The sequence below is a fragment of the Vulpes lagopus genome, chromosome 24, assembly GCF_018345385.1.
Source record: "Vulpes lagopus strain Blue_001 chromosome 24, ASM1834538v1, whole genome shotgun sequence".
Lineage (NCBI taxonomy): Eukaryota > Metazoa > Chordata > Mammalia > Carnivora > Canidae > Vulpes > Vulpes lagopus.
Window position 1 is genome coordinate 54,239,632 of NC_054847.1, and position 23,972 is coordinate 54,263,603.

Below are 23,972 nucleotides of genomic sequence, written 5' to 3' on the forward strand. Positions count from 1 at the left end.
TTCTCTTATATTTTTAACATTTTCTTTTCTCTTACCTTATAGAATATAATACATATAACATACAAAATATTTGTTAATCAACTATTTATGGTATCTGTAAGGATTCCAGTCAACAGTGGGCTATTAATAATTAAGGATCTGGGGAGTCAAAACTTACAAATGGGTTTTCAATTGCAAGGGCAATTGGTACCCCTAATGCCTGTGTTGTTCAGGGGTCAACAGTAATACCTTTAGGTGGGGTTTAAGATTTTATTTATTTATTCATGAGAGACAGAGAGAGAGAGAGAGAGGTGCAGAGACAGAGGCAGAGGGAGAAGCAGGCTCCATGCAGGGAGCCCTATGTGGGACTTGATCTGGGAACTCCAGGATCACGCCCTGGGCATGACAGGTGCTCAACCACTGAGCCACCCAAGGATCCCACCTTTAGGTGGTTTTCATCAACCACGTATGATGATTATGATGAGAACTTAATCCAGAAAAAAAAAAACTTTAACACTTAGAACGTTTAGCTATAGAAAAGTACATATTAATTTAAATTTCCATACATATCCTCCTGCAAAGAGGTATGATAGGATCATCAATAACAGACTATGAAGTATTAAAATGTTTGATGGTTAATATATAAAGCCCAAGAAATAACACGCATTGGTGAGAATGTGCAGAGCAAGGAACCTGTGTGTGCTATTAGTGGGCATGTAAATTGGTGCTATATCGGCAAAAAAAAAAAATGGTGACATTGATAAATTGGTGCAAAATGGAAAACAGTATGGAGGTCCCTCAAAAAATGAAAAACAGAAGCATCATACTATCCAGTAATTGCACCTCTGGGTATTTACCCAAAGAAAACAAAAGCACTAATCTGAAGCCATACACGTACCCCTTTATTTACTGCAGCATGATACGGGAGGAGCCAAGCGTCCATCCACAGATGGATAAAGAAGCTGGGAGATATGTATACAATGGGATGTTATCCAGCTATATAAAAAAAAGAAAAGAAATCTTGCCATTCACAATAAACTGGATGGATCTTCTTGGTAAGACAAAAACTTTGTAATTTCGTCTTTACGTGGAATCTAAAACACAAAGGAGAAACAGTCTTAAATGTCGACAATGAAGTGGCAGTAGACAGAAAGGGAGGTTGTTGGAGCTTGTACAAATTAGCTGAAGGGGGTTAAAAGGTACAAACTTCCAAAAAATAAGTAAGTCACAGGGATGTAAACGGCAGCTTAGGAAATAGTGAATAATGCTGTAACAGGGACGCCTGGGTGGCTCAGCGGTCGGTCAGCCTTTGGCTCAGGGAGTGATCCCGGGGTCCTGGCATTGAGTCTCATGTTGGGCTTCCCGCAGGGAGCCCCTTCTCCCTCTGCCTGGGTCTCTGCCTCTTTCTGTGTGTCTCATGAATAAATAAAATCTTTAAAAAATAATAGTACTGTCGTGACTGTACGACAGACTGTAACACACTCAGGCTGGCGAGGGCTTCCTTATGGTGCTAGTTGTTGAATCAGGTTGCACCCCTGAAACCAATACATTCAAGGGCACGTCTACTTCAATTAAAACCTTTTTTAAAAAAACCCAAAGACAAGAAAAAAAGGAAATGGTTAACAACGAATAATAGACTACTGAAAATAGACATTTGCCCCCAAGATAAAAGCTCTCGGTACAGCTGGACTTGACGGAGAGGGAGAATTGGAGCACTGTCCAGTATTCCCTCACTTTTCCAACCTGATCAGCAAAAAGCCTTACACTGAGACATTTAAGGGGAGCTCTACTGCATGTGGGAAACTACATCCTTTGAAGCCATTAAACTTGCTATTTTTTTAAAAAGGAAAGAATGCGGGAGGGTTACAGGTTTTGCCCATTCCCGCGGAGAGGATCACCTGCCCTGGGCCCTGCGGTCACACAGGTGAAAGCTTAGAGCAGTAAGTCAACACGGGCCTTTCCGCCACCGTGTCCCGCGATCTCGGGGCCGGCGACCCCAGAGCCAAGCTGCAGCAGCTGGCACCGCCGGACCCTCCCGAGCGGCCCGAGAGCGGGGGGCGGGCCCTCCTGAGACCCGGGGACCTCGGGGCTGCCGACCCCGCCCCGCCCGCCGGGACTCCGCAGGCAGCCGGAAGCGGGGGGCGGGAGAAAGGTCCCAGCCCGGAAGTCCCGCCCCCCGCACGACCCCTGAGCTGCGGGCGGGGTGGGGCGACGGCGGCTCTACCCAGAAGCCCGGCGGTTGCTAGGCGGGGCGGGGCGAGACGGGGCGACGGCAGCCCTCCGGGCGAGGCGGGGATTGGTGAGCGGCGGGCGGGCGGGGCGGCGCCGGCTCTCCAGGTGAGGCCGGGGGTTGGTGGGCAGCGGGGGACGCCACGCCTGCCCTCCGAGCGAGGCCGGGGGTTGGTGAGCGCGGCGGCGGGAGGCGGGCCCGCGCCGGGGGCGTGGCCGGGCACGTGCCGCGGAACCGGCGCGGCGGCGGCGGCTGAGGGGTGAGGGCCGTTCGCGGGCCGAGGCGGGCGCGACCCAGGGGGCCTCGCGGAGGCCGGAGTCGCGCCTGGGCTGGTGGGAGCGGGGCGGCGGCCTGGCCGGAGCTCCGAGCGCGGCCGGCGGGGACAGGAAGGGAGGATGTCCCGGTTAGAAGCCCCCGCGAGGGTCCGGGGCGCGGCGGGGAGGACGCGCCCTGGACCGCCAGCTGCTGGCTCCCGACGCGGCCCGCGGGAAGCGAAAGCCTCTCGTCGTGCGGCGAGCCCGGGCGGGGTCCGGTCGGTGCGGCTCGGGGGGCCCGGGGTCGCGAGGTGTCCGGCCGCGTGCCGGGAGGAGGGGCTGGGGAGGCTCGCCCGCCGGTGTGTGTGTGTGTGTGTGTGTGTGTGTGTGTGTGTGTGTGTGTGTGTGTGTGTGTGTGTGTGTGTGTGTGTGTGTGTGTGTCGCCGGCAGGTTCCCGCCGGTGTGTGTGTGTGTGTGTGTGTGTGTCTCGCCGGCAGGTTCCCGCCGGTGTGTGTGTGTGTGTGTGTGTGTGTGTCGCCGGCAGGTTCCCGCCGGTGTGTGTGTGTGTGTGTGTGTGTGTGTGTGGCGCCGGCAGGTGTGTGTGTGTGTGTGTGTGTGGCGCCGGCAGGTTCCCGCCGGTGTGTGTGTGTGTGTGTGTGTGTGTCGCCGGCAGGTTCCCGCCGGTGTGTGTGTGTGTGTGTGTGTGTGTGTGTGTGTGTCGCCGGCAGGTTCCCGCCGGTGTGTGTGTGTGTGTGTGTGTGTGTGTCGCCGGCAGGTTCCCGCCGGTGTGTGTGTGTGTGTGTGTGTGTGTGTGTGTGTGTCGCCGGCAGGTTCCCGCCGGTGTGTGTGTGTGTGTGTGTGTGTGTGTCGCCGGCAGGTTCCCGCCGGTGTGTGTGTGTGTGTGTGTGTGTGTGTGTCGCCGGCAGGTTCCCGCCGGTGTGTGTGTGTGTGTGTGTGTGTGTGTGTGGCGCCGGCAGGTTCCCGGGTCACGGGCCTGCTTACTCCGCTGGTCCTGCGCGGCCGCGGGTCTCCTGGGCCGGTTACGTCACGTCGCTCCGCAGGAGACCGGGAGTTCCTGGCGGTCCCTGGGGCAGCGCGGGGCCGGCGTGGTTCGCCCTGGCGCGGCGCTCTTACCTTCTTCGGGGCCTAGGGAGGCTGCGGTTCTGGGTGGAGGAGGGGGCAGGCTGGGACAGAACAGCCCAGAACTGGGTGGGAGGGCGCGCTTGGCCCTGGCACGACCTGCTTCCCTGGGTTGCTAATTCAGAGAAAGAGCGAGCCAGCCCTGCGGACTGGGCTGCCGGGCCGAGCCGGCCGCCCCGCCCACCCGCCTAGTCTTGGGTGCTGTGCCACCCGGTAGTTCTGGCTCGCGGTGAGCTTGCGCGGCCCGATGACCGGTGGTGCCCAGAGCGGTGTGTGGTCACCGACGGCTTCTCAGTTTTCATGAGCGGGGATAGGTGAGCGTTGGACCTACTGGTGCTCGTGAAATGCCTCCCCAGCGGTCGTGGACGGTCTTGTCTTTCAGATAAAAGCCTCAGCTGAAGCAGGCCGAGCCTCCCTGCTGGGACGTCTGTGACTGTTTTATGCCACGTCATGGGTGTTTGAAGAGGAGGAAGGAGGCCCTGGGAACGAGTAGCTTGATCTGTCCTGACTGAAACCACACTCCAGGGCTGAGGTGACTTCCTCAACCTGCTCAACAGCTGCCACGCCTGGTGTCAGTGTAGATAGAGTCACTCCTCTGTTTAGCAGTCACCAGGGAAAAACACTCTGACTACAGCGTGTGGGTACACAGGCTTGTAGAACTAGGTAGATGCCACAGGATCCTGTGGCTATAGCTGCATTTCTGAAATCCTCGGTATCACTGTGGTACAGCCGAGCTCTGCCCACTGCTGCGCTGGGCCGTCTCGCCACTTGACGGAAACTGAGATGTCAGTGCGAGGAAGGAGAGAGAACCAATTTTAAAGTCCCCAAACCAGAATCATTTTTGTTTGCTCTTCATTCCCACTTTAAAGATGGCTGGTCAGATGACCTCGTTTCCCCTGTATTTGTAATGTGGAGCAGAGTGTGTTAGGTCTCACACATGGGAAACCATGTTCCCAGTGCACCCTGGAGAGAGGCTGTGGGCTCCACGAAGGTTCCTTTATCTTAATGAGGCCTCTGACCATCTCTGGGCTCAGATTATCGACTTTTAAACACAATTTATCTGCCTCCCTTCTGTTTTGATTGCTGTGTTAATGGGTTTGTGACCGTAACAAACAGGATGTGACATTTTTGCTGAGATCCTTGGAATGATTATTTCCTCTGTGGTAATAGTAAATGGGAAGTTCTCTATGTGCTTTAAAAAAAAAAAATGTTAAGTGCTGGTAAATGAGTGTTACCAGGAACTACTTAACTTCTGATTTTCATCAGATTGTCTTCAACTCAGGCCCTTCCTGCAGTTACTTGCCATTTTTACACACAATTTTGTGTGCATTTTCCTTGTGAAAAAAGAACAGATCACCCTGAGCCTCTAACTGCTTCCCCAAGCTTGTGTGTGCATAGTGATCTCTGCTCACTTCCTGGAGTCCTCATGACCGCTGGAGGGCGGAGCAGCGCTTCATCCACCTCCACAAATGCCTTCCTGACCACGCTCAGTCGAGCCCATCCACAGGCAGGACTGACAGGCTGTTTTTCCTTCCAAGAACCTTCAAGGTGGTCTGGTTGAAAGATGTCGGCCCTCACTACCCTGTTTAAGTATGTCGATGAAAATCAGGATCGCTACATTAAGGTAAGGGAATGTTTATTGTAGTAAACATTAAAATCTGGTTCAATGCAGTGGGGCTCAGAGAAAGTTTCAAGAAACTAATAGGAGTTGTGCAATTTAAATATGAAGACTATCGTCTAGATAGAGTGAGACAGATACAGCGTGATCTCACATATATGTGGAATCTTAAAAAGTTAATGATACAGAAACAGAAAGTAAAACTCTGGGGGCTGGGAAATGGGAAGATGTCAGTCCAAGGGTACAAACGTTCAGTAATACTGTGTTATATGCTTAAAATTTGCTAAAACAGTAGATCTTACTGATCTCTCACCATACAGAAGAAATGGTAACCAAAAAGTGTGTGTGTATCATCTGGAGGTCTCCTCTGTTGCCTCATTCCAGTATGCAAGTTATACTTTGGGCTTTTGACAGAAAATCTCAAAATATATTTGTTTCTAGAAATAGCAGAGCTGATCAGAGATTTTAGTTTAATCTCCATCTGCAATTTCTTGTGGTAGATATAGACTAAAGAACTCTTAACTTTTTTCTGGCATTTCATCTATTTTGAATGATTTGGTAATGTAAATAAAATCTTTTTCTTGACATTAAAGAATTGTGCTTTGCAGTTATTTTTGGAAGACACATTTCAGATGAAATCTTTAGTTCTCATTCTAAAAATTATATTTTAAAGAACTTGGCCATTGTGAACGTGAATAATAAACTAACTTGGACTTTGAAAATGTTGGGTACTTTGTTTCAGTTGTGATTTTGTCAGATTCAGTTGTAAATTTATTTATGGAACTTTGTACATTTCACATTCATCTTGTGCTTAATGGTTAAAAATACACATTCTAACATTTTTCTGTTATGCTGTAGTTCTGCATACAGGGTCAATAAAGATAGTTTTTTAAAATCTTAAAAAGCAAATGCGATAGCTCTTCTCTTTGCTATCTAGCCATCATATTAAAAAAGGACTGGTTGCAGGTAGCAAGTCAACTTTGGGTGCCTAAAACCTGGCAAATTTATGAATATCTTTCTTCCTTAAGGAGCACCTTTTTAGAATCCATTTTTACTTCCTATCCACAAACAGAAACTCGCAGAATGGGTTGCCATCCAGAGTGTATCTGCATGGCCTGAGAAGAGAGGTGAAATCAGAAGGATGCTGGAAGTTGCTGCCGCAGACATCAAGCAGTTGGGTGGCTCTGTGGAATTGGTAGATATTGGAAAACAGAAGGTATGGCGCTGGCATTCTTGGAATTACAAAACCACAATGAGCAGACCTACTTGAGGGCCCAGCACGTTCTTTTTTTTTTTTTTGGACTTGCTTATTTGAGAGAGAGAGAGTGAGCTGGGGGAGGGGCAGAGGGAGAGTAAGTCTCAAGCAGACTCCCAACTGAACACAGAGCTCAATGTGGGGCTTAGTCTCACGACCTTGAGATCATGACCTGAGCTGAAATCAAGAATCAGACACTCAACTGCCACCCAGGTGCCTTGGACCCAGCATGTTCTTAAACTTCATCGTTTGCTTCAGATAATCTTCCTGTCTTTAAACAGAAAAGGCCTGATTTTCATACTAAACTATATGATTTCCTTAGTTGGATGGGGGCAAAATTTTTGTAATACCCAGCAATTTTCTCCAGGTGGGAGAGCTCTTGAAGTTACTCAGAAGTAAGTTAATTTGGGGTGCCTGGGTGGTTCAGTGAGTTAAGGATCTGACTCTTGATCTTGGCTCAGGTCTTGATCTCAAGGTCACGAGTTCAAGCTCTGAGTTGGGCTCCACACTGGGTGTGGAGCCTACTTAAAAAAAAAAAAAAAAACAGCAGCAAAAGAAGTATGTTAATGTCATGGTCACTCTTAGAAAATCTCTGGGATTCCCCCCTAGAAAGCAGTGTACATTCAAACTAGGAGCATGCACACTGAACGTGTAGATGTGAAAGTGGTGAAGACCCCCATTCACCACGCTGTGTCCCCTGCATCCCAGGGAGAAACAGCACTTTTTTATGACTTGGTTCCTGAAAAAAGAGCTGTTTTTGTATTATACTGGCCCAGCACAGGTTTCTGACAAGTGACGGTTCATTTTCTTCCTGACATGAATGAACCATCTCACTAATAATACATTATTCTACTTTTTTAGTTTCAGATGATTTCAAGTCCCATGCTAATGACATGTTTCATGTCCTATATTTTCTAAGTTTGTAGTATTTTTTTATATTGCAAAGTGTGACAGAGTTCTCTTGCCTGGTGATTTAAGTGTCCGTTGGTATCATAGCCTTGGGGGGTTTTTTTTGTTTGTTTTTTTGTTTTTTGTTTTTAAAGATTTATTTATTTATTCATTCAGAGAGAGCGAGAGAGAGGCAGAGACACAGGCAGAGGGAGAAGCAGGCTCCATGCAGGAAGCCCAATATGGGACTCCATCCCCGGTCTCCGGGATCACACCCCAGGCTGCAGGCGGCGCTAAACCGCTGCGCCACCAGGGCTGCCCCTAGTCTTGGGGTTTTATGTTTGGACATTTAGCCACATTTGGTGTTTTCAAAAATAGAAGAACCCAGAGGCCCAGATGGGCTGTGTCTCCACTGAGCACCCACAATCAGTTGATGATGAAGGGGGTTCACACATGGACCACCTGATTGCCGGTCCATTATTGTACGTATGAGATTTCCTTTGGCCACAAGTGTAATAATTGACTTAAGATGTACTATAGCTTTCCAGCACTTTTCCCCACCTGTGAGAGAATAAATCAAGGTTCTTTGTATTGTTTTATTGGAGAAGCATAATTAATTTGCTTCTCCTCCATTTTTTCCTAGTATATGAAAAAAAAAAATCTAGGTGACAAATAATAAGACTTGTTTCATTACAATAGAATTATTCTATTTAACACTGACGTTGGAGTGCATTTCTTCAGGAAGGACAAAAGACACACCAATGACTGCTATACTCTTGAATTACATAAGACCTATTTTTTAAAAAAATATTTATTTATTCATGACAGACAGAGAGGCAGAGACAGAGGCAGAGGGAGAGGGGAGAAGCAGACTCCATGCAGGAAGCCTGATGTGGGACTCAGTCCCGGGTCTCCAGGATGACACCCTGGTCCAAAGGTGGCGCCAAACCGCTGGGCCACCGGGGCTGCCCCATAAAACCAATTTTTATCAAGGAATTGATAGATTTCATCACTGTTAGAAAAGTTCCACAAAGATCCTTGTACCATGGGGTAATAGCATGTTGGAGCTTCTCTTCCTGTGGTAGCAGTGTCCCATGTTTTAGGAAGCCATGATGACTTGGGGCAGTTGTGGAGGTGGAATTGGAGTTTATCATGTGTACACGCAGAAGCTGGAGCATCCTCAGGCTTACGGGGGAAAGATGACATTTGGAGTTCCAGGTCCTGGTGACGGACCTCAGAGCATGAGTCTGGTGGGTCAGGCTGGAAGGCAGGCATGGGCTGTGGGAGAAGCTGACATGGGGCTCTTTGGTATCAAGCCCACTGCCAGGGCTGGTGTGGTAACGTCAGGTCCAGCCCCTCCGCTGCCCAGCCACTGCCCTGGCAGTAGGACAGAAAGGCTGCAGGGCCAGGAGATGGGGGGGACCCGGTCACCAGGGGCCTGGCCTCCAGACAAGTGCTCAGAAAGTGGGAGAGTCATGAGTCCTCCCTCACAAACTGGTGAGGGACAGGAAGTGAACAAAGCACTTGGGACGGAATAGGGCCCATTGGGAGCCGGTACAGTGAGTGTAGGGCTGGGAACTGGACTAGCATGGTGTCCGTGGGGATGGAACAGAAGCAGGGAGACATGTGGAGCCCTTGCCAATGACTTGTGCCCACACAGGTACTCTGGTAGAGGAAGGCATGGTGCCCCTCAAAACACCTGATGGTGTTGCTCAGCCAGACATCATTCTTTCATGTCCTGAGAAGTTAGGGGTACCCAGGCAGAGATTTGCAACATGAATTTCAGTACAAATTTACCTGGGGGCCCAAACGGCATCTTAGATAAAAAAGGTGAAGTATTGGAGTATTTCAATTATATAGAGTAGAAATTTACTTAGAGAAAACCTGTCATTTAAAAATCATTATTTTCCTGAGGCCAGTGCAGGGCCAGCTGCAACTATAGTGCCACGTGTTGTCATGTGTGACCAAGACAGTGAGTTGAAGGAATGATTCTTTGCCCCCTGTGGCTGGGGCTGTCCTTCCGGAACCTGCGGGAGAACCCAGCCCTGCAGGCGGTTCACGTGGACAGGTGACCTTGGATCCCAGGGCTGAGCATGGGTCCCCTGGGGTCCCCAAGACTTAATGCAGTGAGCATTTCTGAGTGCAGTTCATTGGCAGGACAGATCCTGCTAGAGTCCCGGCAGCCTGGCCTGTCAGCTCGAGTATGATCCGCTCATTACTGGCTCATAGCCGCCCCCCCCCCCCCCGTTCTTGGGGTCCCCCATTCTTGGGGGTGTGGGAGACGGGTCAGGCGTGGGAAAGGAGCCCAGCAGGAGCACCGGCTCTCACTCTTCCCTTCTGTCTTGGTCTGCGTCCTTTTCTGTGCACACTTCTGACCCACAAGCAGAATTTTAAACATGTATCTCCTGCTTTAAGACGGTGGTAGTTTTCATCCATTATTTTAGAAGATAATGAAAGTTGTATTCAGCATCTCGTACAAATTTAGCCTTCTTAACATTTTGTTAATGTAAAATTTAAAAAAAGAAAATCAACCTTTAAAAATTCAACAGACATCCCGCCGGCGCGAGCATGAGGCCCGCCCAGGGTGGCTGACTCTGCCAATAAAGTGGGCCTGCGCCGGCGCCTGTCAAAAAATAAAAAAATAAAAAAATAAGAATTCACCAGACTGCCTGCAGTTGGTGAACATGACACGGTCTCAGTGCTCAGGATTTTGGGAAAGGAATTTCCTGTTCATCACTGACCCGGTAGAACACTGTGTTCTTGACCTCTACAGTACCAGCTGCTTGATGAGAACAATAGAACAGTGAACACAAAATAGAAATTCTCCAGGTACTTTAATAACATCTACTAGAAGCACCAAATTTTTAAAACAAAGGCTGTCTTCAATTGGCTCCTTCTTGATTCTTAGCTCCCTGATGGTTCTGAGATCCCACTTCCTCCCATTTTACTTGGCAAGCTGGGCTCTGACCCGCAGAAGAAAACCGTGTGTATTTACGGACACCTAGACGTGCAACCAGCGGCCCTGGATGATGGCTGGGACAGTGAGCCCTTCACCTTGGTGGAGCGTGATGGTAAGGGATGCTCTTCTCTGGGACAGGAAACATCTGGAGGAGCCTTCCTGCTCTCTTACCTGGGGGCTACACTGTGTCTCTCAGAGGTTATCCTTCCAGAACAAGTTATTTTTACATCACGTGGCAGTTGGGTTCTGGAAGTTGCGCACATGTGCACCAGTCACTGAAATATCACTGTGTCAGAATTGGGGTTGAGTGAGATTTGTAGTTCTCTCTTGATGATGGTGCATGGTGGGCCCTATGTATGACCAGGTTGTCTGCCCCTAACTGTGACGCACTGGTTGCAGAAGTAGATTTGAAGTAACTAGCCAGCTAGCAGTGCCCTCCTGGAGCTGGCTCTGCCGTCCATGCCCGAGTCAGCAGGAACGTGTCTGCTAGAAGGGGAGGGGAACTTGGGAGCATCCACGTGGCTTGCTCTTAGGTTATGGTGAATTTTCTGGTAGATCCTAACAGTAGTGTAGGAGGGAGACTCGGGGCTCCTGACAGAATTAAATTGGGGCTTCTGATTTGAAGAGGGGGTCTTAGGATGCTGCATGTGGTTTGCTACGCTACCAGGCGTGCTCCAGAAATACACTTTCTTTTCTATTTCATTGTGATTGTAACTGGAATTTGCTGATTGCTATTCTAGGCAAACTGTATGGGAGAGGTGCGACCGATGATAAGGGTCCAGTGGCCGGCTGGCTGAATGCCCTGGAAGCCTTCCAGAAGACAAATCAGGTACTTCAACCCCGTCTAACTACCTGGCTCCATCAGAACGATACAAAGCAGGGCTGTTTTCTCCTGGAACGGCCTGTAGAGATTACAGATCACTGGGATATGAGAAAGCAAGGTCTCCCAAAACCTGTGTATCAGCACAGTGCGATCAGATATAAGGCTATAGGTTTGTTTTCCGGCTTTAGGAATTGTAATTGTTTTACAGTCGCTCAGAGGTCGTAGTACTGATGACTCAGCAGAAATCCAGCCAGTGCCTGAAATTCCAGTTTTCAGCCACTGATTCTACCTCTGGGACAGCAGACCTTGAGGCCACATCCTGGGCTCTGTGGTAGTGGGCGACTCCTAGCTTTCTCAGGGAGTGGTTTTATCCTTCTAAAAAGTCCTTATTTTTTAGAATATATTTCCTTAGCTGTAAAATACTGCTCATGTCTAAAGTTTGTAAAATAGAAAAGTAGAGAGGAAAAAGATGCCTAGAATTCCAGCAGTTAGAGACTTTGTATTTTGTTACTTCATGATCTCTTCAACTGTTTTTAACCTAATCCTGATCATTGTGTACAGATTTTGCATCATGCTTTATCTCGTACGTGATAAAATAAAAATATCAAGACAAGCATTTTTGTCAGAGGGTAGAGTGGTAGATCTGAAAAGGGACTGGGACTCACTGGTCCAAGTGTCATTTTGCACAAGAGGGAGCTGAGGCCCAGACCCTCCGACAGACTGGACTTGGGGACTGGGAAGATTCCCTTTTCTCCAGGGCCCCTCGGGATCTGGAGGTGACCGAGGGGGAATGGCTGTGTGCAGGGCAGAGCTGCCAGGGTCCCAGGAAAGGTTTCATCTGAGAGACAGAAGGGGAGAGGCAGTGGGGAGTGCGGGGAGCTGTCCAGGGGCAGTTCTGAGCTAGGCCTCCCCGGATTTGCGTCCCTGTGGGGCCTCTGCTGCTCTGTGGCCTGTACGACCTTTGGCGAGTCACCTCGCTTGGGTGCAGCTTCATTTTCTCACGTGTGTAAGGCCACCTTCCTCCCTGCATGGTGCTGGGGAGACGGGGCCTACAGAACAGTGGGCGGCATCTCGCGGTTACTGTCCGCTCCTCAGAAGGCCCTCCGCGCATGGAGAGGCCGTGGTGCAGAGCGCCTGAAATAGGAGCGGGCCCCTACTTGCTCTTGCGTGCGGGGTGGTGACTGCTCCCTGACACAGGCAGAGGCTGGTTTTGTCTGTGTCGTGGCACATGCCATAGAGAGAGCAGCTCAGGCTTCCTTGGAGACCCCTGGTTGGCGTGTGGATAGGATGTGCGGTCACACTGTGGACTCCTCCTGGGCAGGAGTCCTCAGTGAGGTTGTAGCTGCAGCCGGATCCGGGCTCGGCCCTTGACGGCCCGGCACCCGAGGACCGAGGATCCCTGCCAGGCACACAGCCCGTCTGAGTGGTGGGTCGTGAGGAAGTTGAGGCTTTGACATTTGTGATTGCAGAGCACTTGGTGACTTCATGTCCCTAGTGTTCAAGAAATAAAAGGACCTGAGAACTGAATGCCTCATTTCCCTTCCATAGGAAATTCCAGTCAATGTCCGGTTCTGCCTGGAAGGCATGGAGGAGTCGGGCTCCGAAGGCTTGGACGAACTGATTTTTTCCCGTAAAGACACATTCTTTAAAGATGTGGATTACATCTGCATTTCTGACAATTACTGGCTGGGGAAGAAGAAGCCCTGTATCACATATGGTCTCAGGGGCATTTGCTACTTCTTCATTGAGGTATCCTGCATTTTCCGCGTTTCTTCCTGTTTCTCTGAGCCTGTAATCTCCTTTGTCCTTTGTAGCGCGCAGCTGGTCAGTCCTGGAAGGCAGCCGTGCAGGGAGAGGCCCAGAGCCTTCTCTATGTGCCAGGTCTTCTGTGACACCACTTCGGGGTCCTCCAGCCACGCTTAGTTTCTCACCACCTCAAGGCACAGGGGGTATTTGGAGAATTGGCTGGGAGCAGTTGAGGAAGGATGAACTGCCACTCGCCCATTTCAGAAGGTTGACTTCTGCAAAGCACTATAGAAAGACTTACTTTGATAAAGTAAGATGTTCACATTTCAGCCCTCAGGCTCTGCCTGGACCAGAGATCACGAGGGACCTGGGTGGTTGTGGCCCACACGGAAGCCTGGCACAGGCATGGAGTGGGAGGGCCACGGACAGCTGAGCCCGGGTTTCCTGCACAGACAAGGGGGGTCCTAACACATAGGGTGACTGATGCCTGTGAGGGAGTGTTGTGCAGGCTGAAAGTGCCAGAATCCTAACTGCTGCCCTGAGCGCTTAGTCTCTCAGAATGACTTTTCTCAGGTCCGACCCGAGAACCCAGTGGCTGTGAGTCAGATGCTTCCAATTTGCCATTTTACAGGTGTGGAGAGTCAGGCCTGGCGAGGCTCCAAAGCTGACCCTCGTCACAGGCTGTGGGGTGTTGGGGGGCCTGGCCCCAGGTCCTCAGGCTAAAGGTCCTTGCAGGCTACTTTTCATGGTGGGTGTTCCCTCTCAGCAGAAAAGCGCAGGGTCTCCACGAAGCCTCCAGAAACGGCTGAGTGTTCTCACCCATAGTCAGCGTTTCCAAGAGTATATTTGTCATTGCTACCAAAGTTTTATAATTTAGGAACTGCCTTGCTTTCCTCCTTGAGGGAACAAATCTTGATTTTGAAAATTGTTAGGTTTCGTGAATGTTTTTGGTTCAATTTACTGTCACACGATCAGGCTAAGTTCCCACTGGATAGCAGCTAGAGTGGTCTCTTTCCATCCAGGTGGAGTGCAGTGACAAGGACCTCCATTCTGGCGTGTACGGGGGCTCGGTGCATGAGGCCATGACGGATCTCATCATGCTAATGGGTAAGCACGGTTTCAGTCGCTGTTCAGTGACTTGGGAGAGAAGTTGGAGTGACCTTGTTTCAGGCTGTCATCAGCATTTGGCCCTTGTCACCGTTCTTTGTGGAGCACCTGAGTCTCCTTCACTTTCTAACTACTTCCTTCTGCTCTCTGTTCCCATTGAAAGATGGACATGCTTCATTTCTGCCTGTCTCCCTGGATTCCTCCATGTGTCATCAAACCCTGCCTTGCCTCCAGGACCCACCTGGGGCAGCCCCTAGTGCCATCAGGCCCCATCTGAGCCGGCCTCTAGGATCACGTGACCACCCTCCCCTGAACACAGTTGTATTTTCCGTCCCTTGGAGGGCACCGGCTCTATTTTCCACCACAGCACCCCAGCAAGGGCTCCTTCAGGCTCAGCTCTGTGGCAGTGAGGCCCAGCCCAGTCCTTCTGGCATCCTGCTAGTTTAAGCCTGGACATAGCTTTGCCTCATCCACATTTGCCTAAGTTCTGTTCCCTTCCCTCTTGGATAACAGGCTTCCATATGTGCAGCCTGTCATCTCTGGGCCCGGAGTCTACTTTGTTCTACTCATCCTTGCCTCCTTAGCTAGGGAGCAGCTGGTTTCTTGTGGAACGTGTATTTAAAAATACTGATCAGTGTAGCAGCTTTTATAGGAAGCCTGCTGCACAGTCTGCGTTCTGGTCTGTGACTGTGGACAGTTCACCTACCCTTCCAGATCAGGATCTTGTGTGTTAAAGTGGGAAGATGATACTGCTCACCTCACTGAGTTGTTTACATATGTAACTGATTGTTGGCAGGCCATGCTCGAGAGCTCATGTGTGCCCAGGGAACATCACTGCAAAGCTCTCAGTCCTCCTGCACCCTGGGCCCCAGTGGCTGAGGGGTGGGGGGCCATGGTCTCTGGCTTGTGAGCACAGCTCTGTTTGTGCCACCCGCTGCTGAGCACTCCTCTTCTGTGCCCTCCCAGGCTCTCTGGTGGACAAGAAAGGAAAGATCCTCATTCCCGGCATCAGCGAGGCAGTGGCCCCCGTGACAGAGGAGGAGCTGGAACTCTACGACAAGATTGACTTTGACATGGAGGAGTACACCAGGGACGTGGGGGCAGAGACTCTGCTGCACGGCTGCAAGGTGCCTTGTTTGTGTCCACATGTCCCCTATGTGCCCACCGTACCCTGTGCGGGGGACCCGCCCCCTCCTGTGGGAAGGAGCCAGAGGTGCTGGCAGAGACCCAGGCATATCTGTGTGTCGGGAGCCCTCAGATGGTACAGACATAGAAAAGCAGCACCTTACTGGGCTTGAAATTAGAATTAGGAGCTTTTTAAAAATGTCATATGTTGACTTTTGACAGCCTGGGAGCTGGAGAATGTGTGCAGAGAACACATAGTAGCAGGTAGCTTTTGCCTTATTTGCGTTTCTGGAATCATTGTGTACCACTGGGATCAGAGGTGATTAAGGCTAACCCCACAGCCAGTCCCCAAGGTGGGAACCATTCGCATAAAATGCATTAGCCTAGATCCTGGCTCCTGAGTCCAATAGGCAATGGTAGTCAAATTGTAGCAACAGGCCCTAGGGTGCAGGAGGAATATGGCCAGGCCCAGCCCAGGAGCTCCGTTTCTCCAGGAGAGGAACGCACAGAGAAATGTAAAAGAGTGTGGAGGCCAGGTGCCTGGGAGGGGTGCAGCCTGAGGGGATGGGAGGGGTGTGGCCTAAGGAGGACAGGAGGGACACAGGCGAGTCTAGCTGCTCGTGGGGAGGGCCAGCTGGAGGGGGTTGGGGATTCAGACTACAAAAGCCTAGCTGCAGGCCTGTGACACCCCAAGGAACCCATGTGCTCCCCTGGAAGATGGTGGATGTGATGGGTTCGAACAGAGGGATGATGATCAGACCCGCCTTGCGGGCAGACTGTTGGAGGGGTGCTGAGGGCTTGGGGCTGGGGGACTGGTTGTGCTGCTGCAGGGGCCACCCAGAGCTGGCAGGGACGCACGGGGGAGAATTGGTGGGCCTGAACAGAGCAGGAATCCCGCAGGTGGAGGCACGGGTGGGGGCCTTCACAGGGCGGCTGGCAGTGGGATCCTGAGGCCAGAGAGTAGAGTGTTTGTGGGGAGGGGGGGGGGGGGCCTGAGTCTGGGAGAGCTGGTTTCTGAACAGACTTCAGTTCGCTCCCACTGTGGCCTTCGAGTTAGTGTCTGTATTGGGAGGTGTCTGCATTAGGGCCATGTCTTCCTTCCAGGTGTCCCTGAGCCTGTTTCACAAGCAGGAAGTCCACACGTTAGGTGGCCAAATCACAGGAGCCCCGGGGCCCTGTCAGGTTTCTCTTGCCAGCCTGTCATTTAGGGGCCTCGTGTCCTCTTGACTCTTCAGGCGCTGCTGCTGGGATGCGTGAGGTGTGGGAGGTGGTGGTCTCAGTCCTACACTGGGGAGATGAGGGCCTGCCTTGTGCCAGCCCACTTGGCAGAGAGTGATGATGCTCAGTCTCTCGTCACCTGGCCCAGGACAGGGTGGGCAGTCCTGGCTTTCCTCCCAGTAGGAAATGCCCTGGGGGAGCCAGGGGGCTCACAAATGGCCTGCTTCTCCTGCCCTCTTCCTCCTGGCTCCTGGCATCTCTGGTCCCGCAGGAGCTCTGAGGTCTGTGGGACCACAACTTAGCCCTGAATTCTGCGGGGCTGGTGAGAACCCCACGGCTCTCAGAGCCAGCGGCAGCCCTGAGCTGCAGTGAGGCGGGGAGATGCCACACTTGAGGCTGTTCGGAGTGTGGCAGTGCCCCCCATTGTGGTGTACCCCCATAGCAGGTACTAGAGCACATTGAGGGCAGGCTCATCTCTCAGCCTTCCGGGGGCTGTACTTCCTGCCTGGGATTGTGTGGACCCTAGGCCGGCTGATGACCAAGAGGGACATCTCAGATGACACTGCCGCCTCCTTCATCTGCAGACAGTGCTATCCCCTGCCCCCCTGTGTTTTCTGCAGAAAGACATCCTGATGCACAGATGGCGGTACCCGTCTCTCTCTCTCCATGGGATCGAAGGCGCCTTTTCTGGATCTGGGGCCAAGACTGTGATTCCTAGGAAAGTGGTCGGCAAGTTCTCCATCCGGCTGGTGCCAAACATGACTCCCGAAGTTGTCAGCGAGCAGGCATGTGATGGAGCTGGGATGCGGGGAGGGGCCACAGCAGAGACTCGGAGCACAGAGGCTTTTAGCAGGGCACCAAACCCCAGACCCACACTTCCCACTTCTTGACTCTTGCCAACTCAGTAATTACTAGAATAAGCAGTTCAGAAACTGGTTGAAGATAAAGGCCACATAAAAATCCTCACATATGACCTTTGTCACTGCTGAGGCATGCTATAAATCTGACCTGTGACCTCATCCTAAGGCTTCAGGGCAAATGCTAACTTTGGGCTGAATCTGTTAAAGTGAGAATCCACAGGAGCCGCGTCTGGGCCAATGTGAGGAGCGGAAGGGCAAGACTCCAGACAGGGAAAATTCTGGAGGTTCACAAACATGGGGGCGGCCACCCGCCCTCATCTGAGAGTTCCCCGAGAGATGGAATCAAGGACTTCCTTAATGAGAGGAAGTGGGGACTGAGAGGTCACCAGCTGTGCCTCAGTGGCACGGGGCTCCACTGTTGGTCTAGATGTGGTTATTGTAAAACAAATCAAGGAACATTTTTTTAAAGACATTTAAATTTTATCACATGGGAAGATCTGTGTAAAGGGTGAATTGCTGGAAATGAAAGCATTACCATTTACCTTTAAGTAGCTGGATTTTTTATCTAGGTAAAATCCCTTTTTTTGTTACCACAGTTAAGCTCAGTGTCAGCAGCAGAAAGTGAGGCCCATTGCAGACTCTGTAGACTCTGTGTAGACTCCATGCAGATTCTGGGTGGACTCTGTGTAGACTCCATGCAGACTCCAGGTGGACTCCATGCAGACTCTGGGTAGACTCCATGTAGATTGACTGCAGGGCCCCCGCAGACTGCAGAGCACCACAGGGCAGACCTCTAGCGCTGGATCAGATGCAGGCTTGGAATCCACTGTGTCTTTTTTGTGACCCAGGTCACAGGCTACCTGACGAAGAAATTTGCTGAGCTGCACAGCCCCAACAAGTTTAAGGTGTTCATGGGCCACGGTGGGAAGCCCTGGGTGTCTGACTTCAACCACCCTCATTACATGGCTGGGAGAAGAGCCTTGAAGACAGGTGAGACTTCTCCCGGGGCCACATGGGCCACACTCGGGCTCCGGACTGGCCTTGCTGGTCGGTAGGTGTGCAGTGACCCCCAGCCCCGCAGCCTCACAGCTCACCGTTTCTGTTGTCCTGTTCGCCCCCAGTGTTTGGCGTCGAGCCCGACTTGACCCGGGAAGGTGGCAGTATTCCTGTGACTTTGACCTTTCAGGAGGCCACGGGGAAGAATGTCATGCTGCTGCCTGTGGGCTCAGCTGATGACGGCGCCCACTCCCAGAACGAGAAGCTCAACAGGTCGGGGCTCTGGTCCCCCTCTCCAGTCCTGCCCCTGGGTGGCTTTCCTCACGGCTGCCTGTGAGGAACCCCAGGAGAGCCCCAGGGTGCCCTCCAGCCCCTCCTGTCCCCTCCCTGGCTGCTCCCTCCCCTACCCCCCACTCCCTGTCAGGCTGCTGGGAGAGGAGAGCAGCGGGGGGTGGTCTGTGGTTACCCGAGGGCAGTACTCTGCTACCATAGTCCTTGGGCAGCGAGCGCTCAGCGAGCACTTCTGGTGGAAGGCAGAGACGGGGCCGTGGGGAGGTGGCGGGTCCTCACAACCAGCTTTGGCCAGTGCTCTGTGTTTGTCTCAGGACATCATCCAGGATTCCTAAAGAACCTCCAGTTATGCCTGTTTGGAAAATAAGTATGCTTGCTGGCTCCATGAGCCCCTTCTAGATGTTCCTGGCCTATGCAGACATGATGGGGGCTCTTTGGCCAGCAGGGATGAAAGGTTGGCCCTAAGCTAGCAGCTGCAAGGAGAGGTCCAGTGAGCAGGGGGCAGCTGTGTACAGTATAGGAGGGGCTGAGGAGGATGGAAAACAGGAGCCTCTGGGGGCCACAGGGGTGGGCTAGTTGGGGCTCAGACAGAGGCCCAGCAGGCCCTGCTTGGAGGGCAGCAGGCAGGGGGCGGAGACCCAGGTGTCAGGGCTTGGGGTGAAGCCTCTTGCCCAAAGGGAGGGGCTGTGATTAAAGTGAGGCTTTCCTTAGGAAGACCTGGGAGGGGCCCCGTGGGTTCTGTTAGACCAAGACCAGGACTGGTCCCCAGTGGGGCTGTTGGACTGATCCTGCACTTGGGAACCTGGGAGCCAGTTCTCAAGGCCCCAAACCGAGAGGGTAGAATTCCCAGAAAGAATGCCGTGTGCATGCCTGCACCTCTGGACAGCAGCCAACATGCTGGCGTGTTCTTCTCCATTAGGCTTAACTACATAGAAGGAACCAAGATGCTGGCTGCGTACCTGTACGAAGTGTCTCAGCTGTAGGAGGGAGCGGGTCCCCTCGCCCATGGAGCGCCGTGGGAGGAATTGCTTCTGCCCTCGCTCCACCCCGAACGCTCAGGAGGCGGTCAGTGCGATGGTCTCCGGAAAGTAGCCAGGATCTAACAGCACACATTCGTCGGAGGTTCTGGTTGCCGTCCAGCTGGGCTGCACGGGGGGTCTTCCTTCCTCCCCCCCTCTGCCTCCTGACTCTGGCTCGGGCACACTTGGGAGATTTAGTCAGGGGCACGTGATGCCTCAAGGGGCCACCCCTTCTCGTCCCTCTCCCTCGTATGGGTTCTGTCCTTGTCTCCAGCCTGAAACCAGTACTGCTATTTCCTATCTTCTCTTTATGATGATTCCTCAAAACCTAAACCTAACCGTAAGGATTACTTGTTCTCAGTATGTGCTACCAAATAAAAAGGTACAAATGAAGCCTCTTGGGAGCGTTCCTGCCCATCCGACTCACTGGTGGGGGCGCAGGGAGGGGCTCACCCCTGCCTCCTCTGAGCAGTCCACACGAGGGATGGCGGGGTGCTGGTGGTGTTCACTGGGTCCCCCCACATCACACCGAATAGGACAGAAGGGGGACGTTGGAAGTGGCCCTTGGGGCCCTGGGGCCTCTCTCTACCCCCTCATGCCCCAGGTTCTCTGCAGTGCCCTGGGGAGCCCGTGTCCCCCACAGCCTCTTCCCCTTCTTTCCCATCCCTCTCCTGACACCACTTGCCCACCATGGACACTCATGTGGCTCATTCCTTTGAGCCACCTCTCGGGGTCTGCGCGCTCTACCTCTGGTTTCTAGTTGGGGGATAGAGTTCTGTGCAGGATGGGATGGTGTTCACCAGTCAGCTTTCCAAAAGTTCTGTGCCTGGGGGAGGCTCCAAACTGCTGGAATCCAAAGCTTATCCTGTGTTAACTCCATTGCAGGAAGCTGGCCACCAATAGAAATACAGCCACCTCATCTCACGTAGAAAAAAATAGAACTCCCTGACTCTAGGGAGAATGAGCTGAGCCTCTCCCACCTGAAGGAACTGGAGTGTCTCCACATGACCCAGGGAAAGTCAAGTTCATTCTGCCCTTGTTCCTCTTGGTAATGGTGTCAGGAAAAGGCGACAGACATGTCCAAATCCTCGACCACAGGTATGAGTGAGGACATAGACCAGGCCGCTGTGGTCACGATGACCACTGACACGTCTCCCTGTCATGTCCTCACAGGCGGGCCCAGCTGCTGTGGCAGCTCTTCTGCCCCTGGAAGTCCACTTTCCTCTGCATAGTCCAGACTTAGCACCTGTTCCTTATCTCAGGAGGTCATGTGGCCACTCCCAACTGCACCAAGGCCTCACTAGGGAGGAGAGGAACTGGGAGTACCCAGCAGTTATGCCATGACATTGGTCCCAAGGCAGCCAGGGAGGAATAAAGGCCGCAGAGCCCCGGATAGGGGAAGGATTCACGGAATACACTTTGTTACTCATTTTTCAGAGAAAAAAAAAATTTTAACTATTTATTTATGAGAGACAGAGGCAGAGATTCAGGCAGAGAGAGAAGCAGGCTCCATCCAGGGAGCCTGATGTGGGACTTGGTCCCGGGACTCCAGGATCACACCCTGAGCCGAAGGCAGATCCCCAACCACTGAGCCACCCAGGTGTCCCATTCAGAGAAAATTTTAACATCTGCAGCAGCCTCTGTGGCATCAGGGAGTGTGCTGTGTGGGGCTAGGAAGTAACCCTAACTGAATGGTGTTCACGCCTTCCTGTCTTTTCCTTTGCACTGCTTCCCATCAACACGCAATGTGGGCCAACTCGGGCTCTCAGTGAAGCCTGGTACAGCCCTTCCCTTCGCGTCTGTGGCCAGCATCATCCATCACCTGAGTTAGGGAGAACCTGTTACTCTCTGGCGTAAGACAATGGTCCCTGTATGGAACGATGCATACAAAGAGGGTTTGCAGAATTCTGCTGACCTGTGTTATTTGAAATGGTCTTTGTGGAGAAGCTGCCTCCATGCTCACCTTGAGAAGTCATTTAGGAAGAAGAGAAGTTCCTTGGAGTAGCAGGCGGTCATGGGTAAAGCCTACTGGAGAGGGAACAGTGTGGACTGTCCAGATGCTTGATGGAGATGGTCCTGTAGCCCCAACATGCACATGGGAGAGATCAGGGGCCACCCTGCCCACAGTAATCCTCGGAGATCCAGATTCACCACCTGGCGTGCTTTGAGAGATCTCTCTAGGTGATTTGGAGACAGCCCAAAAATTGTACATTGAAGTCCTAACTCCCGGTATCTCAGAAGGTGACCGTAGTAGGAAATAGGAACTTTGCAGATGCAATTAATTATGACGAGGCAATTCTGGAGTAGGGTGGACCCCGACCCAAGATGACCGATGTCCTCACGGAAGGTGGACACTTGGGCACAGACAGGGGGACAAGGGTGTGTGAGGATTAAGGAAGAGGTTGGGTGGTGTGTTTGCAAGACAAGGGATGCCAACCAGCCAGCAACCAGCAGAAGGCAAAGAGAAGGAGGCCCAGAGGAGGCTCCCCTTCACAGCCCTTAGAAGGAACCAGTCCTGCCCGACACCTTCATCTCCTGCTACCAGCCTCCCGAACTTCCAGCACCAGGTTTCTGTTGTTTCAGGCCCCAGTCTGTGGGATGTCCTTGCAGCAGCCTGAGCAGCGCTCGTGAGGCTGACGTAGCTCACATGCAGCATCGGTCACAGGGGCCTGCAACAACAGAGCACAGGCTCTGCCACCTGTTCAAGGTAACAGGCTGTGCTCCTGTGGCCTTGGGCATGTACGCTTACCTCCTCTCAAGGGTCACCACACATACCCCCACATATACCCAGTGAAGCACCTGTTATGTCACCCACGGCCTGAGCCACCCCGATGGCCTTCAGGAACATCAGATGACTTCCCGGCCACTACCTCATCCCATCATCTGTGCATACGAGATGCATTGTTTCTTCCTCTGCCTTCCAACTGAATGAATATCTGAAGCATCTTTGTTTTCCCAATGTGAATAGGTCTACTATACCAGCCCCGTCCTCCTCCCGGGGGCAGGAATGGAAGCACAGACCAGCAGTTTGCGGAGAGACAGCTAAGGTGGCCAGCTGAAGGCCTCTATGAGACCTTCTCTTCCCCTTTCCTTTGAGGTCCAGGGAATTCCTAGGGGCCACAGAACTCCAGCCCAATGGATCCCAAACTTGGAAGAATGGTGAGTCGCCCCTCCCACACTCAGAGGCTGGGGGACCAGACACTAGACTAGACTTCGTTTGCCTAGGGAGCGTGTGTGCTGTAGCAGTGTGCCAGGTCAGCAGAGCGGATGCTTGTGTGGCCCTTGAGATGCACCACTGGAAATGTTCTTAGGTGCTCGCTGTCTCCTCTGAGGGAGGTGGTCTTTGGAAGATTTTCCAGTAGCTTATGCAGTGCCTGGCATGTGGTTGTGCCCGGTGAGTGCTGGAGCCAGATGTGGCCTCGGATGAGCCCCCAGAGCCTGCTCCAGGTAGGGCAAGCTAGGACAGATGACAGGGTGCTTCTCCATACTCATTTTTTCTTCTTCAAAAGGTAATATTCATAATAAAACCACAGAGCAGAAACTCTAGCTATTGAATGCAGAAGGTGAGGTATCACTTAGAAGAAGTGATAGAGGGATCCCTGGGTGGCGCAGCGGTTTGGCGCCTGCCTTTGGCCCAGGGCACGATCCTGGAGACCCGGGATCGAATCCCACGTCGGGCTCCCGGTGCATGGAGCCTGCTTCTCCCTCTGCCTGTGTCTCTGCCTCTCTCTCTATCTCTCTGTGACTATCATAAATAAATAAAAAAAAAAAATTAAAAAAAGAAGTGATAGAAGATAGAAGGTGTGGAGACTCCTACACATTCAGGTGCAATTTGCTGCCTTTCTCACTAAACCCTGAACTCTCCCCCGGCCCCCAACGTTCATGTGCATAGTTTTGGAGTAGGGGCCCAGGAATCTGCAGTTTAAGTGTGTTATTCAATTAATTTTAGTAACACACTTAGTTTTAAGTGTGTTATTCAATGAGTTTAGTTTTACATACTAAAACTCACAGATACGCAGATATACATCACCGCGTTGATTTTAGGATATTTTCATGACCTCGTGAAAGAAATCTTGTACCCTTAACGATGACTTCCCGATTCCCTGATCCCTACCTCTGGCCCTGAGGAAGATTCATCTGCTTGGATCTCTTTTAGGGCTCCCTATGGTGCAGGCAGTCAGCTACTTAACAAGAAGCATTTCTGAGGGGACAAAAATAAAAGTTTATGATCAGAACAAACTCCCAACTCTGTTTTTGAGTCTAGAGGGCGATCAGTTGAGAAGATTTTTCTGGATGTTAGGTTTGGAGCATCTTTATTTTATTTATTTTTTAAAGATTTTATTCATGTATTCATGAGAGACACAGAGAAAGAAGAGAGAGAGGCAGGGACACAAACAGAGGGAGAAGCAGGCCCCATGCAAGGAGCTCAACGTGGAACTCGACCCCAGGACTCCAGGATCACAC

General features: G+C 51.9%; 1 protein-coding gene across 4 annotated transcripts; it reads left to right on the forward strand.

Annotated features, from left to right (window-relative positions):
- The first annotated feature begins 2,336 nt into the window (after positions 1–2,336).
- Positions 2,337–19,901, forward strand: CNDP2 (carnosine dipeptidase 2). 4 transcript variants are annotated; one of them, XM_041739738.1, is made up of 13 exons: positions 2,337–2,468; positions 3,986–4,135; positions 5,142–5,227; positions 6,294–6,437; positions 10,273–10,435; positions 11,064–11,152; positions 12,695–12,895; positions 13,915–13,999; positions 14,966–15,126; positions 16,963–17,127; positions 18,051–18,192; positions 18,324–18,471; positions 19,409–19,901. In XM_041739738.1, exons 3-13 carry the CDS (start codon positions 5,168–5,170, stop codon positions 19,470–19,472), a joined length of 1,422 nt encoding a protein of 473 aa, XP_041595672.1. In that variant the 5' UTR covers positions 2,337–2,468; positions 3,986–4,135; positions 5,142–5,167; the 3' UTR covers positions 19,473–19,901. The 4 variants fall into 4 exon arrangements, with proteins under 4 accessions (XP_041595672.1, XP_041595673.1, XP_041595674.1 ...); XM_041739739.1 differs by lacking the exon at positions 2,337–2,468 and adding an exon at positions 2,481–2,612; XM_041739740.1 differs by lacking the exon at positions 2,337–2,468 and adding an exon at positions 2,728–2,745.
- Positions 19,902–23,972: the final 4,071 nt, after the last annotated feature.

Coding starts and splice junctions, on each gene's coding strand:
- CNDP2 (XM_041739738.1), top strand. CDS start 5,168: ATGTCGGCCCTCACTACCCTGTTTAAGTATGTCGATGAAAATCAGGAT. Junction 5,228..6,293: donor ATCAGGATCGCTACATTAAG/GTAAGGGAATGT, acceptor ATCCACAAACAG/AAACTCGCAGAATGGGTTGC. Junction 18,193..18,323: donor GAGAAGAGCCTTGAAGACAG/GTGAGACTTCTC, acceptor GTTCGCCCCCAG/TGTTTGGCGTCGAGCCCGAC.